This window comes from Aptenodytes patagonicus, chromosome 2 (genome assembly GCF_965638725.1).
Source record: "Aptenodytes patagonicus chromosome 2, bAptPat1.pri.cur, whole genome shotgun sequence".
Lineage (NCBI taxonomy): Eukaryota > Metazoa > Chordata > Aves > Sphenisciformes > Spheniscidae > Aptenodytes > Aptenodytes patagonicus.
Genome location: NC_134950.1, coordinates 124,682,693 through 124,699,120, shown reverse-complemented (window position 1 = coordinate 124,699,120; position 16,428 = coordinate 124,682,693). Strand labels below are relative to the sequence as shown.

The 16,428-nt window shown below is 44.9% G+C and overlaps 1 protein-coding gene and 1 long non-coding RNA gene across 2 annotated transcripts; one reads left to right on the top strand and one right to left on the bottom strand.

Moving 5' to 3' along the window:
- Nucleotides 1-1,415: 1,415 nt before the first annotated feature.
- Nucleotides 1,416-5,683, bottom strand: LOC143157482 (uncharacterized). Its single transcript, XR_012994803.1, has 3 exons — nucleotides 5,656-5,683; nucleotides 2,790-2,873; nucleotides 1,416-1,616 (listed from the first exon to the last, which is right to left on the bottom strand). It is a non-coding gene; the product is annotated as an uncharacterized LOC143157482 (long non-coding RNA).
- A 192-nt stretch (nucleotides 5,684-5,875) lies between these two features.
- Nucleotides 5,876-15,967, top strand: GGCT (gamma-glutamylcyclotransferase). Its single transcript, XM_076331101.1, has 4 exons — nucleotides 5,876-6,036; nucleotides 9,493-9,638; nucleotides 12,774-12,909; nucleotides 14,902-15,967. The coding sequence occupies exons 1-4, from the start codon at nucleotides 5,905-5,907 to the stop codon at nucleotides 15,049-15,051; spliced, it is 564 nt and encodes a 187-aa protein (XP_076187216.1). The 5' UTR covers nucleotides 5,876-5,904; the 3' UTR covers nucleotides 15,052-15,967.
- The last annotated feature ends 461 nt before the right edge of the window (nucleotides 15,968-16,428 follow it).

Here is a 16,428-nt window from a genome sequence, read left to right as displayed (position 1 = left end):
AATGCAAAAGAAGTACCAACCAGTGAAAGTGAAGCACCAGTGTGAAATACACTGCGGGGTTCAAACGTAAAGCCATAAAGGGTTAATACAGGACTGGAAAATACCGTCCAGAACTGAATTTATTCAGTAGTTTTCCTGTGCTGAAAGAGAACAAAAGGAGGAAGAAAACAAGAGTGCTGCCAGCCTATAGAAGGTAAAAGGATGGGAAGAAAGCAAATTAACATTAAACTGTAAATAATAATATTAAATATAATAAAAAATCAGAAATAAAGTGTAAATGGACACTAAATAGCAGGGCTGCCTAAAGACAGCAGGATACATCCCTTTCATCTACCAGTCTACATTCAATAGTCATAACATTCATGGGGGAAAAAAAAATTGTTAAGTACTCGACAGCCTGGAGAGACAACCTGTGTGGTATTTGGTGAGACACAAGTCCCCACCAGAGGAGGACAGCAGTGCGAACTAGTCCTCTGAAAGGAGCAATCGCTTCTGCGGTGGGAGATGCTAATGCACCCTGAGACAACAGACCACAGAAACGTCACACTGACAAAATTCTCTTGACGCAGCAAACTGAGAGATTTCAGTAACAAGGGAAACTATTTTGACAAAATCTCCTGTAACCGTTTGCTTTGTATCACTAGAGAATTGTTATCATTCAGAATTTACAGCTTTACAATGAGAGAAGTAAAACACTAGGTCATAGGAAGAAGCCAGATTTTGAATTTACTTACACAAAGATGAGCAGAAATCCAACATTAAGCTGTTCCCACTGTGCACTCATATACAAGATAAAAAACTGGGCCCCAGGTACAGCCTGTGCAGTACAACCCAGCATTCTTCCTTTGAAAACTGATGTAATATTTGGCAAGATTTTCAAACCAGTTGCTGAAGTCGCATCTGCAAGTACCTGTAGGTCTGTGAGCGGAGCAGATGCCCTCATAAGCCAAAGTGACTAAGGCCAGCTGTATGCCAGGACTGCGTGCACCGGGATCTGTTTGTAAAAGCTCTCTCCCACTTTTCATGTGTCCAGATTTCATGCACTTCATTTTTTTAGCTTTTTGGGTTTTTTTAAATAGATCCCATCATTTTTCCCCTCCAAGAGTTAGAAGGAGCTCAGGTGGCAAGAAGCCTGTCACAGTCTGTCTGTACAGACCTGGGCTCCAGGAGGTACAAGCAAAAGCAAGACATAGATACACACCCTCCTCTTTCCAACACCTGACCTGGAGGAGGGATTCACATGGCTCTCCTTTCCCTTTGCTACTTCCTCCACCCTGAACAGCACACACCACGCAGTGACATCTCAGGACCGCGCTGAATGGGCAGCAGCCAGGGAGAGCTTGGGGCTGCCTCAGGAAGGGCCCAAAAATCACTTTGGCATTGGTCAGAGCCAAAAAAAGGCAGGTGTTCACATGCACAGACACAGCCACTTTAATAGCTCATCTCTCCTAAATGACTGCACATGCTATTTGCAGAAACATGCAAAAACAGAACTGCAAAATGAATGATGGATGATATTCCTCCTGGTCAGCAGGGTTACGAGCCCCGTGGGCTGGTGGCTATTCTGTCAAGCAGGGCAGGGAAGGAGGCTGGGTTTCTGCAGGACATCGTGGTACCTGTTTTGTAGGGAAGGAACAAGCACTGCAACACCACGAGACATTGTAAAATCATTTGCATTCATTTGCATGAACATGAAATCTCTGCAGACCCCCCGACCTTGCACACTGTGTTAAGAAGCTACCACCAGCTGTAACCATCTTGCAGAAAAAAAAAGGTATCATTTCAATGATATACTAATTGCAGAGCACATCCTACTACGGCTCCTCAGGGGGGAGAGAAAAGCTGCGGGGAAGACTGCACACGCGGTTCATTTGCATCAGTTGCCCTTATTATTCCTCCAGGTTCTCTTTTTTTTCTTCAATATTAATTAAAGCTCATGCTGTGACAACCATGGGGTGGAGAGGGAGTGATGGGGAGACACACTGAGTGACTGGCAGACATTTCAGCAGGTTTAACTTATCCCACTACCTCTTATTTTTTCCTAATTTCCTTTTTTTTTCCCCAAAAACCTAAGTAGGATAAGCTCAGGAATATATTGCATCTAGGGATAAAAACCTGATGGAAACCAATTCCTGTTTTCTCTGCATAAATAATCCTGTTGATCTCCTCCACGGACAATGCACAAACTGCTGTGGCTATCCAGAGCTTTCCCCCATGTTTGGGAAGCTCCCAAACATGAGGCGTACTCCTGACTGCTTACTCTGCGCAGGTTTTGTAGTTACATCCAGGGGAAACAATGCATCCAAATTGTTTGGGGCTTCAAACAGGTTAACACAGGTCTCATGTCAGCAGCTCTGGAGATAGCCTGCGACTTCAGAACTGATGTAACTTCAAAAAAACCGGGGTTTCATTTAACACCCTCCTCTCCAGGAGAGTTAATTGTCACCTGAAAAGGTCGTGAACTAGCAGAAGTGTGAAATCTAGCAGTACCACCAAAGCCCTGCAGGTTTCTACTCAAATTGCTACAGGAAAGGTCCTCCCACCCTCCGCCCTCTTTTTTCAACTGGAAATTCGGTTTCAAAGCAAGGTCTGCCCACAGTGCCTAAGTATTTCCCTATGCACATACAGCCGCTTTAGCCATGATTTGGACGTACATCAGCGGAAAGGCTTGCAAAGCTTTCCCTCCAGACCAGATTCACTTCCCTCCCGTGCTGCCTTGCCATCAGACTGGCCACGCTGCACCAAGGGCACCAGGGAGACCCAGGCTGGGGCCCCTCCAAGGGTCATACCTGCAGCGCGCCTCAGCAGGCCTGCCCGGGGCTTTCTGTCCCTTTTCTAGCTCACGGCCGAAGTATTCTTCTTCCATCTCAGGCCTGAGAGTATGAAAACAAAGAGCAATCTAAGCTGTGCCACCTCACAGTGCTATGGTGAGAAGCTAGAGACAACTCAGAGGCTGATTCCTAACGAGCATGAACGCTGGCCTTTGCGTCTTTGGATTAGCAATGAAAACCTAGTTTTTTCTGACAGTGGGGTTCAGAGTTAAGATTCCCTCTTTAAAGTATGCTTTGCGCTCTCTGTAGGCTCAGGAGGCCTCATTTCTATGAGCTGCTCAGTGTTCTGCGGTAGATATTGGCCATCTCACTGCCCACTGGCTCAGAGCACACAGGGCATATTTGGGTGCTCTATCAGTTACGTTTTTAATAAAGGCTTTAATAAAAAAAGGCTTAATAAAAGCTGTTGGGAGTAGAGGTTTGTATTTTCCAGATAGTTTAAAACCAAAGCTTACTGTGACACTGACCCACACCTTCAGTGTCGGCCCTTCCAATCCAACTCTCACATCTATCACCCTCGTGAACAGTTGAGAGGCTCGGTGTGCTGTTTCTAAATTGCCGCGGGCTGTGCTGGGGAAGAAATGGGCTTCGGAAGTGCAAACTGACTGACTCAGTTCAATTAAAAATTAATCTAAACACCATAAATCTAGGTTTTACTTCAGTAGCATTTGAATTAGCATTATGCTATATCTAGAAGAGGTAAAACCAACTTACACCACGCACATCAAAACCACGCTCCTGGAAATACTGGCTACTGCTCCTTTGTCATAGAACAGGCTTGGTATTCAGTACAGACTATTAAAAATGGAAACCTCAAGACATTTTAACTTGAAAATGCCTTTTTGAGTGATTAAATACTTAGAATTGCAAGTGGCGGTGTTCTAAATTAATTCTCGTCCCATAAGTTTGACTGTAATTTTCCTAACAAAGGCTTTCACATGCACAAACCCAGCTATGAGATCAGGGACTCGGTCTCCTCATTTGTCAATCATCTGGCTTTGTAACATTTAAGTCTCAATTTGAATAGCATGAAAAAGGACACAAGTTTAAGAGTTTCTCCTTGTTCAAAATACACATGCTTTTTGAATGAAAAATAATCAGAATTGTTGTTGAAACTCTTGAGCGTTGTGAAAGAATGGCATTTTTTGCGCAGAATGTCCAAAGATTCAATAATGTAAAAAGTGTTCTGGAAGGCTGGTTAGGGATTTTTTTAAGAAGGTCGTTTTGAGATTAAAAAGTAACAATTGTGACACGCTTCATTCCAATTCCTACATAAGACTTTTTCCGTTTAGAAAGAAATGTCGTGCTCGGCTCACAAGGGACAGCTCACAGCAAACCCAAGCAGGCAGTTCAGCACGCACCAATGCCTGGAAAACCCACCCTCCGGCAGGGGTGGTCCCTGGGGCTGGCTGATTTCGGGGTACACGGAACTGCGAGCTCTAGTCAAAAAAACTTCCGGGGGACCTCCGGAAGCCTCTCCTGTGGGATCCCCACCCACTGAAAGCCATCTCTACCTGTTTTCTTGAAAGTGGCAGAAACTTAGTTATCTCTGAAAGCTCTTGCTTTCTGTCACCTCTGGCTGAAATTCGCCAACGGTCCAGAAGCTGCTGGAGGAGGAGAGAGATACACTTCTCCTCGCGGAGTTCGCATTTCCCTAGGGAAAGGGGACTAAAAGCATATACCAGAAGCAGATTTTCAAAAGATATGTTGAGCTACTCGCTGTTGTAAGGAGCAAGATTGAGGACGCCTTGCTGTATAATCCTATGACCCATGTAACAAGTGAACACGATGGTTCCCTCTCACCCTAAAATATTTATTCCTACATAAGAAAAAAAAACCCTCTAAAGATAGAAAACTGCTAGTCGTGAAGGATCAGAACCACATTTATCACTTCGTGTGTTTTATGATGAATCCGAGTTTGCCCGCACCTGTGTCGGGACAACTAAAACAGGGGTTCAAACGGCGTGCTGCACACATCATTAAAGGAAGGAGCTGCTTCAGCTCTCCCGCTTGCTGCTTTCCCCTCCGTATTGCGCAGGCGAGGATGTGCCCAGAGGCCGGGCGTCGTGCTGCCAGGGACCCCGCACCGAATCCTGCATGAGCTGCCTCCGCTCAGGAAGCTGACGTGGGCTGAGGGCTACTGCAACAGCATCGATGAATGGCGCCTCGCCATCAACCGTTACGCTACTGTTAATTACAGCCTTCCACAGCTGTTTTGCTGTATTATACGCACATATATATGTATATATTGCTTCAGGGGCTTATGCTTAAGGGGTAGCTAGCGATAAGGCCTCCTCCTGTCGCTTTCGAGCATCGCTTATGTCAGGGAAAGAGAGGAAATGCCTCTGCGGGTCTGCAGCTCTGCCTGCCCCCACCTCCTCGCCTTTTACTCCTGCATATTCCCAGCTTACTCTGCTCCGAGCGCTCCCAGCTGGGAAGAGTTGCACTATTTCACTTCTCACGGAACGTATCTAAAATCCGTCACTGTTCACACTTCTCTCGGAGGCGGCCAGGAGGCTGACGAGCGAAATGCATTGGCTTGAGTTTAGCAGGGGGGCTCTAACCCTCCCCGTGTTGGTACAAGGGGCTGCAGGCGCTGCTCGCGGACAGCGTGTTCCCCCGCAGAGGATGCCTCTGCGGGGAGCGGCCGACGCGCTGAAACGTGCGTCGCTCCCTGCCGTGGCAAACGCAGCCTTGAAAACGCGCGCTGCGCGTCACACGGTGCCGAAATCGCAGGGAGCCGGGGCAGCGTACCGCCCTCCTCCCGGCTAGACGAGTGCACCTTGCTTACGTCACCCCTCCGCAAGGAGCCCGCGTAACGTACGCCGAAGGCGTCCCCCGCCACTGCTACATCACACCGCCGCTGCGCGCCGCCTCCCCCGTGGCGGCGGAAGTAGCGAAGGGGGGCGCGGCGCGCAGGCGGACGGCCAATGGCAGGAGGCTCCGCTCGGAGGCCCCGCCCAGGCAGCCGCCGGCGGGAGGGGGGGGGGGGGGGCCTTAAAGCGGCGGCGCGGCGGGGCCGGGCTGCGTCGTGTCGGGCTGTGCTGTGCCGTGCCGGGTCGGGTGCGGGCCGATGGAGCCGGGCGGCGGTACGGAGCGGGGGGGCGGCTGCTTCCTGTACTACGCGTACGGCAGCAACCTGCTGCGGGAGCGGCTGCTGCTGAGCAATCCCTCGGCGGCGCTCTGCGCCGTGGCACGCCTGCAGGTGCGTGCGGGAGAGGCGCGGGGGGGGTGGCGGTGCCGCGGGTGGGAAGCGGAGGCCCACGGAAGCCCGCTTGCCCTGGTGGAGCCGCGCGTGGGCCTGGCGCTGCTGCCTGGAGTCCGGTGCTGCAGGCCGCCCGATCCCTCCTACCGGTAACGGGGGCGGCCGTAGTAGGGTTCAGGCGGGGGGTCCCATCGCCCTTAAGGTCGCGGCGTGCACCGTGACGCGTGGGGCTGCTGGCACCCGGCGCCTGCTGTGACCCTTGGGGCTGCCCTCAGCTGAAGAAAGCGCTTGCGTTAGTCCCACCTCCGTGGGTTTTCTCCTACTGGGCTTAACCAAGTCTGCAAGGCTGCCAGCCACGACCCCACGCGTACAGAGTTACGAACCTGAAAACATAAGTAGCAGGTGCTCAGCTGGGTTTACGGGACAAGTTTCTGGCAGTTCTAAAAGGATGATGCTTCGTTAAAAAAATCAAAATTCCTCCTTCCCCTCTGCCATGCTGGTGACAAGCAAGGAGCCCTCCCCGTGCTGTGTGTCAGGTGGGATGCAAGCTTTCACCCCGTACTGCACAACTGCAGCTGACACCTTCCTAGGCCCTGGCCGTTCTGCCCCCCTGGGGTTATTAAATGTTAGTATATCAACTTGGCTTTAATGTAGACTTGGAAGTATGAGCTCGTGGTCATTAAGCTGTTGACGTACAGATCTACACAGCTGGAAGGATCCTTGGAGGAGCAGAGCATTGACTGATACCACTTAAGGACAACTTGAAGGTCCTCTTGGGGTAACTGGCAGGAAACAATCTATGTTAGAGTGTGTGAAGAAGTTCCAAAAACTTGTAATTAATAAACTCCCTATAGTCAGATACCTGGTGTCTCTTGGGACCATCAGCCTGGCAACTGGGGCCTGCTCCTGTAAAGTGTGAGGCGCTTACAGGTACCGCTGAGGAGCTGAACGTGCTGAGAGCCCGGCACCTTGCAGGGTCAGACCTTGGACGTGAGGAGGAAAGCAGCAGTGTTGCGCGCTTACCTTTGAATAAAAGAAAGCCCTATGCTTCAGCTCTCCTTTTGGGTACCAGGTAGATTTTCGGGTTACACAGCGAGCGTCCCTTGCCACGCTGCAGGTTAGAAAAGCTGCTAGCTTTTCTAGCCAGCCTTTGACAGATTGCTATGCTCCCTGCTAACACCGGGTGGCTTCGCTCCCTTGCTTCAAGCTGGAAAATCACCGATACTTGGGAGTGAGGAAGCGCACAGAGGTTGGAGCTGGTTTCTGTTAGTCGCTCTATGGTAGTACCACGTTGGCTTAAAAAAAGGAAAAATAGCTTGTAAACAGAGTACTTTGGATGCTAAGCTAGAATATTAAATTCACTTCCCTCTGTTGTTATTTTTTAAAGTGTTGTTAATCTTCAATCAAAAGCTGTAAGAAATGGGATGTGTAACAAGCACAGAAAGGGTATTACACTGGTACTTAGAAGAAGGGCCAAAGACCAAGCTCTTGACCCAAGAAAGTATCTAGTGCGTTTGTTGCCTCTTCCCTGCAGTTGCCCGCACGGCGTAACGTAGGGTTTCCTGCTTCCGGAACCCGAGCTAACCACGCTATTGCTGTGCAGTCTCTGTTGCCCTTCTTGGGTGGTATCTGACTGTTTTATTCACTTCCTTGCAGGTATTCAGTGCAGGTCAGGTCCAAGAAAATATAACTGGAGGAATAAAATAAAAATTGGTGCTTTATTTTTTTTTACTGGACTGCTGTGAGCATACTTGGCTCTACGGGAGTATTTCCTTGGGGCTGCCCTGCAAGCACTTGTCTACATCTATAATTTCAGTTTGCGACTCGACTGGACTATTTACTTGTGTGCAAATTACTCGGGCTTGACTGTCTGCAGGGTCTAGTCCAGAGTCCTCCTCACACAGTAATCCAGTGACCCGAACATTGCAAAGCCATTTTGCAGCAGCTTATCGAATGGTTGATGACTAGTGTGTCTAAGTAAACTTTTTTCTCGTGAAATTAGTTTAGTGGGGGACATTGTATGGGGAGGGAAGATGACTCTATCAATGGAGTAAACAGTGTGGCTTTGCCAGGCTGCTGATTATCACTTACACAAAAAAAAAAAACCCAGTTAGATTTGTGTTCTGATCAGTGCTGTTGTTCTGTGTGTAAGCCTCCAGCTGCTCAACTTTTGCAACCTTTTCCCCATATCTGTTAGGACGCATTACAAGAAGGTAATGTGTCTCAGAAAGTGAATATTAATATGTACATGCATATATTCCAAATGAAAATTATAGCTTAAAGAGGGTGATCATGAGAAATATGCAAAGCTGTGGGGTTGTATAGGTTTGGGTTTTATTTTTGTTGTTGCTTTTAATCCTTTTTGCCTTTGCCAGATTTTGTTGTTGTTGTTAAGCAGGTAGTCTTCCGTAAAGTTGGGTTGTTTTTTTTTTTCTTCCCCTTCCCTACTGCTAGGGAAGGATCCACAAATTGGCTAACAAGTAGGAGAGGAAACTGAGTGTATGGAATCAGATGGGAAATTACACTGGAAAAATGCAAGAACCTGTTATTCTCTTTTGCCTATATGGTAACATTTGATATTACTTGTAAGAAAGAGATACTTGATTTATAAAAGAATGTTTCAACTTGCAAAAACCTGAATAAGCTCATTCAAGGAGGCATACGCCTTGGCGTAAAAATACCCAAGAATGTTCCAGTTGAGTGACAAGATGGCACAAAACACTGGAAAATACACAGGATGGTATTTTATAATTGGGCAGTATTTGTGCATGAGGACAAGCCCCAAAGCTCACCATCTTGTAGGCTTCTTTACCCTTATTATTTTCCTGGACCCTGCATGGTAGCATTTAAGTCTTACAACAGCACCAAAAGCTGCAAAGGAATGGGCACCAAGTAGGCATGTCTTTTGAGGAACGAGAAGGCGGCAGTAATCAGTTCCCTCCTTCATGGTACACCTCAGGCAAGAACCCTTCAGATTGTCTAACGGGAAGCACATCAGCAATCCTGTCACTGCCAACTTGGGCAAAAGTCAAGCTGACATTTCTTCAGCGCTACTGTGTTTACTGCAGAATTGGGTATGCATGCTAATCTTGAAAAAGGGCTACCTCCGCTTTCTTCTCACTGCTAGAAATTGTTAGCTAATGTTTAGGCCAGACTACTAAGAGGTTTGGATGTTGATCCAGGTCTCCGCAGACCAAGACTTTTATCGGTAGTGCTATCTGCCAGACTTCTCTTCCCTTTGTCCCAAGGCTGCCGTTTCTCATGGGGAGGTGGAAAAGGCTGACTTCAGCTCCTCATGAGATGGGAGCTGGATCAGATCCCGCCTGTCCGTTCCTCCTTCTGTGGCTCCAGCTGACTACTTGTAGACTCTCCTTTAGCTGCCCCTTTCACGTCAAGAATAGCCAACAGCCCTTATCTTAAGTGGAAATTGATTCTCTGCATTGGTTTCATTTGCAGGATTTTAAGCTCGAGTTTGGCCATCATCAAGGCAGGACAAGTTCTGTCTGGCGTGGAGGTACAGCCACCATTGGTCAGAGCCCTGGAGATGAAGTATGGGGAATAGTGTGGAAAATGAACACTAGCAATTTAAGTTCACTGGATAAGTAGGTGACTTAACTTTTGCTGTCTTCTACTATTTTAGAGAGCAATTGAAAAGTAGCAGTTAATTTTTGGTAAAGAGCTGTGTGGAAGCTTTGGTGTTGGAGTCAAGAAGATGCTTTGCATTTTAATATGTGAATCTCACTTCACAGTACATGTATTGACTTCTAACACATTTGTGATTCAAATGGCTTTGCTTTCAAGCTAAAGCTACTTAGAGGTATTTTAATAAGGTGTGGGCCTTGATTTGGAGCTGATACATTGGTCAGGCTCCTTTTTTTTTTAATCCCTGTCCTCACAATGTCCTGTCCCTTAAATGACTAGACTCTGTATTTGTCCTGTGACACTTCTTCCATTGCTTTAGGGAGAGTTTCCTTTGAGACTGACATCAGTTTCTGTCCCTATACATTTGTAGACTCCAATTGTACTGGAAAAGGAAGGGATGAGGACAAGACTTTGCAGAAGAGAAGGAGATCTTTAATACAGGCAAAGGGACCTTTTGAGGAGGTTATTTTGCATGTCTTCTCTTCTAAGGATTCAAACTTTTGTAAACTTGAGGTAGATCCAAGCAGGGTGCTGGGGTTGTTTTGTTTTTCCCTTTGAATGGGAGAGGCTGCCTGCACCATTACAATGCATGATGGAGAATGTCCTGCCTGTGCCTGATAATTAAGTCAAGTTTAAGGCAACCTGAACAGGTTGTTCCCAGGCTGAAGTCTGGAGGACCACCTGGGTAAACAAATCAAGAAGTAGCATAACTTCTTGCAGGGTCTAAGGCAGGACTCAGAACTTAATCTCCAAAACTCTGGCTGGTGTTATGTGTTTATTGCAGCTTTTGGGATGCGCCTGCACAGCATGGTGCTGCTGGTGCACAAGGATCACTTGTTCAGAGCAGTTCATCACTGTCAATTAATTCCAGTAGAAATCTGGACTAGTGAGGCTAAGGAAGCAGGGCATATTAAACCCATTGAAAGTATTACATTAATAGAGTTCTCCTGCCTCTGGTACTGTTGCCACTTTGGTTATGGCTGCACTATACTGTGTAGACATGTCCATCTAACCTTGGCCACGAAACTTGAAGTTCCAACTTGTTTTTCATTGCCTACAGTGAACCTGAAATACAACAGAAACTGTTGTCCAAGTTCTGTTAGCACATCATGGGAATGGGCGCTCTTAAGTCCTGGTTGGGAGTGTTAGTCCCAAGCAGGAGGGCATCTAGCCGGTATGCTTCTCGTTGGGGAGAGCTTCACATGTCCCTGCTTTATTATCTCTTCAGTTCCCCCTCTGTTGCTTACATTAACACTTACCTCCTGGTCCCCTTTCTGCTGACCTTTACTGAAATCTCCTGATTTACCATTCTTTCCTAAAGCATAAACTTCAGAAGTATAAAGATGCTGTCTGGCAGCATCTGCTTTGGTAGTAACACTGTGTTCTCCCTATGGGGACAGCGTTCTGTATTTTAACTTCTAAAGTGTTGTTTACATACTATAGAATAGCAGATCCCTGGCATTCGTTTGACAGGGGATAAACTTTAATGCTGGCTAAGATGCTAGAGACTTGAGAGCTATACCATCACCAAAAACTGCAGGATGGACACTCGCATTAAAGATTGCTTTTTCCCAGCTGCCTCATTGATGCCATGAAGGTGGACTGGAAATGGAAGGAAACAAGATGTGTTCTTGGCTTTTATAACAATAGTCAATAGTGTTCTTCTAAGGATTGCTCCTAACCAACTCGAAAGAGCTTGCATGTGTTCCTGCTGAAGATCTTGGGATTCTTTGGCTGTGCGCAAGCAGATATATTTGTAAGTTCTCAAGCAAGTTATTTCCTGAAATTTCCATGTATCAAGAAAAAAAAATTTTCACTATTTGCGCCCCCCCCCCTGCAATCTGGATAAAGTCTGTGCTTGGTTATCCAGAAGTAGAGGAGGGAATGTGTAACTGATGCTGCGTGTCATTAGTTGAAATACTAGTAAAACAGCATAATATATAGAAAACAAATATGGGAGGGGAATCTTTTGCTTAGATGGCTGAACTTTTTGGCTGCAAATGCGTTTTGGTGCTGACTCATGGTCAGGTTTTTTTTTGTCCTCTGTATGTTACAAATCTGTAAGTTATAGACTAAATCATGACTTTTCCTCATATATCCTAGCAATGGACGCTACTTAACATTTTTCTTGCTCTCACACACCCATGTGACTTATTTTGCAGTCTGTTGGCCTTGAATCTGCACTTAGCTTCCAGTCTCTACTTGCACTTAACCTAGTTACTCACATAACATGGCCCGTGTTATGTATGTTAAATAACTTGAAATGGTAGTAAGTCTTCGAAAGAAAGATAAGTTGTCAAAATGATATTTTGATGAGCAGCATTGAAACCCATGTTATCACTCGTATCTAAAGTACATCCAAAGTTAATTGTGCTATGAAGTCTGTCTTGTATTGCTTAAGCGTCTCGTTTACTTCTTACTATTTCCTCAGACTTACTGATGGCTAAATGCTAATGGTTGAAGACAACAAGTAGCCTTGTTTTTGAGTTTGGTTTTGTTTTCCTAAGACAGCATGATTTTGCTAATAGAAAAATAACAAAATGTTTTTTGCCCTGATCTAGTGCATTGTTGCTGTACATGTCTTGCGCAAATTAAAGGGTGTCTTGGATTATTCATTGGAATGTGCATTGCAAGAGTTGTGCGAGTTTCCCCTTATTCAAATGTAACACAATGTGCAAGATAAAACTTTGCCAATTGTTTCATTCTCTGAGCAGAAGGTAATGAATGATAAGTGCCTGGCTCATTAATTCTGATAATCTTGGTTGCGTTTCTCTTGTAGATTACCAGACTTGCACAGTAATTAATTCACAAGGAGTATTCTCTCTCTAGCTTTGCAAGTTAACCGCTAGTCATCTTTCTTACAGAGCTGAAATGATAAAAGTGAATGCTGCTGCTCCTTTAGAAACTTATTTTTGGATATGAAACAAGTTTGCACAAAAAGTCCTGGAATATGTTTTGCTTGTTTTTCTTTAAGTCTGTTAACGGTGCAGACCAGTGTCCTGCCTTGAATTCTGTTGTAATAAATGCCTATGTTTAATTGCACAGTTTGTTTGAAATCAGTTATTTGGCATGAAAGGAATATATGTCCTTTACAGGCAAGAGGGAGTTGATGATGGCATTTATGTCCCAGTAGAAGTTAATGTCCACACTCAAGTTGGAAAGGTACTGACCTGTCGAAGCTACCAGATGAAGGACTATGTCTGTGGTCCCCCTTCTCCTCAGTATAAAAAGGTAGGTGTTGCATCACTGTAATTTTGGAGAGAATGAACAGAAATATATAATGCAGTATTTCTGTCCTATTTAATAAGTACTTTATTTACAGTGAATGAAAGGCAGGAGTAACTCTAATGTAAAGGTATAACTTAATCCTTGTGCAATGTAATAGTGCAATGACGCTTGCAGAAGATTGCTCGTTCTTAAAGGCCTACTAAATCAGTTTTATTTTTTGGCTCAGTTATGCCTTACGTGAAGCCTCTATTTAGCTTGTGAATTAGTTATGACTGACACAAGGATTTCTGAAGGATCTTGTTTACCTATATGCAGTGATTCTCTGAAAAATTAATGTACTCCACTAAAAGGACAGAGGGAAGCTTCTGTGGGGAGAATACAGCATCTGGCTTGTAGTCTCAAGGACATGGATTATCCCTATTGTCTTATGAAGTATCTTACTATCATTTAATACAGGAGTCCACCTGCCTCCTTTTACCAGATGCATCATCAGTATATCACAGGACTTCCAGCAACATTACAGAGCACTGCAGGGTTCCCACTTGATGGCTGGTGAGGCAGAAAAGTGTTTCAACACTGTTCTGCAACACACTGACTCTATAGGGACACATGATCCAGTCACGCAGCAGGCCTGACCTGCTTAGCTTGTGGGATCTGATGCAGGGCTAGCCTCGGGTGGCATGACTGCATGTCTGGAATTGTGCAGCTATTAGCAATTGCAGATAGACATCACTGTAACATGTTGACTTTTTCTACCAAAAGCAAAGAAACAGGGCTTGAGCTTGTTAAATCCCAAGTGTGCCGCCTTCTCTTAACTGAGGAACTTGCTCCTATGAATCAGCTTCCAGGAGCATAGCTAAGGCCAGCTGCTGTAGGACTTCTGAAGAGAAAGGTTGCTTAGAAAGCAGGCTCTGCTACTTCACAAACCTCCTCCCTGCCAATCCGCTTCCTGTCAAGACAGATATTTAGAGCTTTTCAGGGAGTTAATACATAGCCTGCTGCTGTGTGTCAGCTCTCACCAGTATGCTGTAAGAGCAGACCTCCAATATTGGCAACTTTATCTAGCTAAACATTCCCTCCTGCTGTTGTCAAGGTCAGGTGTTAGTTCTCTTCTTCCCCCCTGCCCCCAGCTTTTGTTTAAGTTAACCAGGCAGGAGGGCTAAAAATTTAGTACAGGTGACTGCATCAGCACACAGTGATCTACATCCATCTACTGTTGTGTACTTTTTGTGGCAAAGTTCATCTCTCTAGACACCTCATCCTTGAATTTCCTGGCTGTTGAATGCATGAAAGAATATTTACAATAGTGCCAGTTTTTAAAATCTGCGTATTTAGCTATTCATTTCTATGTGGGAGCTTGCTGGTGTCTCTTTCAAGCCTTGGCTCCTTCAGCCTCCTCTTTTCCTCTCACTGTCACTTCTTTTCTCTTGCACCAATACTTACGTTTATTTTGTATGTAGAAGGAAAGCTGCAGTAATAAACTCTAAGGAATCTGTGCTTTTTCACTGAGCTAAGTTTCTGTTACTCCTATAACCTGTCTAGGTACTCACTGTTGTGCTTTGGATTTGAACAGCTTAGTTTTAAAAATAACTTCAATAACACACAGCTGCTCACTCAGATGTGACACTAAGGCTGGCTAAAGGCATAAAAAGTAGTTCTCATCCTTGCTGGAAGAAAGAATGGAATAACTGAGTAACAGCTTAATTGTACAGTCTTGTGCACGTTAGTAACATTTCAGAATCTTAGGGTATGTCTTGGTAGTTACGTGCCTTCTCAGAGTAACTTTGTTGACACTATTAAGGTCTTCAGTGGTCTTCCAGAAGCCTTTGGCTATCTTTAGGTACAGATAACATTATTTGGGATTAATTCTCTTGTTACCTTAAGTGGTTCTTCCTGTACAAGTAAATGTTTGGAGGGGTCTGTCCTTCCTAACACTATTATTGAAGGCTTTTTTCTCCCCCCCCCCCCCCCCCCCCCCCCCGCTTTTGATTATAGGTTATCTGCATGGGTGCAAAACAGAATGGCTTGCCAACTGACTATCAGAAGAAATTAGAAGCTATTGAAACTAATAACTATGCAGGGCCGGTGCCAATCATGGAAGACATTGAAGCTGCTATTAAAGCAAAGAAAATAAATTCTGCATAAGAATACCTCTGCGCTTGCTTGGCCATTCACCTGGCTTTAGATACCTTGCCTCACTGTGCTGATCAGCAGTTTCTTTATTTATCAAGAAAAGATGAGTTTGCTGTGCATCTACAGTAAGCCATTAGACATAATTTGCAGTCTGAAGACGTGCTGACATTGGTAACTTCTTCACTTTGTATGTATAGCTTGAGTACATGCTTAAGTTTTTGCAGATTTGGAAATTATCTTTTTGTAATTGTCATGCAGTGCTGCCTGCAAATTTGTGCTTCATGTCCTGTTTATAGACCTTTTTAAAAGAAAAAAGGCTACCTTGCTGAGTATTGGCATCTGTTGCCTTCTGAGAAATAAGGGCTGCAGGATCAGGCCCTTTGGTTTTTAAATGTTGTATACACAATTATTAAGAATTTCAAACATTTGTTAGAGTGCAAAGTAGAGTCAAAACTCTAAACCAAGACTAAACTTTTTTTCTCTGCTGCTTCTCTTAGTGGTTTAAAGCCCAACCTATCTGAAGCTATGGAGCTCCTGTTTCTGTTTGTATAGTTAGTAAAGAAAGCAGAGTAATATTTTTTTTTTAACTATCTCCATATTTTTATGTGTTAGTCCAAAAGGCAACCAAGGCCTGAAGACACCATTCAGCAAAGGATCTCATTCAAAGCATAATGGCCTCCTTCTTTCTATGTCTAGTAATCATCATAGGTGAACTGGTTAGGTATAACCAACAGATTTTAAAGAATTCATTTTAGTTAGATAGTTCCAAGGTTTTTTAAATTACTTTTTTGACTGGCTTGTTGCTTATCAAGGCCTTGGTCTCGTGTCCAGTAAAATCAAGAAGTCTCTTGTGAGTCCTAGCACATCTGTTTATGGTTTTGTTTGTCTGTTAAACCCCAGATGAACAGACTTGGCCTCTTCCCCTCACCCCACCACCACCACCACCACCACCCCCCCCCCCAGCTTTGACAATCTGCAAAACTGGAAGCTCTTGTAAGGTTTAGAGTACTTAACTTACCTTTATGGTACTTGGCAACCCTTGTAGGTAGTCTGTGGGGGACAAGGAAAACTTGATAACCTGGAAGATGTCAAACAACAAAACTTTGGCTTGTCTTCTGTATGGCATATTTTTTTTTTTTTCCTCTTGATGTACAGAGGGGTGTAAGATATAATCGGTGTCACTGTGTGAATGCTTAGATAGGCAAATGACAAAGTAACAGACTTACCATGTCTTCTCTGCATAAAATTTTTCTGTAAACTTCTGCCGGGATGTATAGGTGCTGTCCTGATGTCTCATGCCCATTTCCAGAGTTGGGCACTGTGACTGCAATAAAACATAGTACTTTCTGTATTAGCACTGTCTAGTCTGAAACTGAGTAAATAAAATTG

Excerpts from the sequence above, each read along its gene's own strand:
- GGCT (XM_076331101.1), top strand. The coding sequence starts at position 5,905 with ATGGAGCCGGGCGGCGGTACGGAGCGGGGGGGCGGCTGCTTCCTGTAC. Across the intron at positions 6,037-9,492 it reads GCGCCGTGGCACGCCTGCAG|GATTTTAAGCTCGAGTTTGG; the intron begins GTGCGTGCGGGA and ends TTTCATTTGCAG. Across the intron at positions 9,639-12,773 it reads AATTTAAGTTCACTGGATAA|GCAAGAGGGAGTTGATGATG; the intron begins GTAGGTGACTTA and ends TGTCCTTTACAG.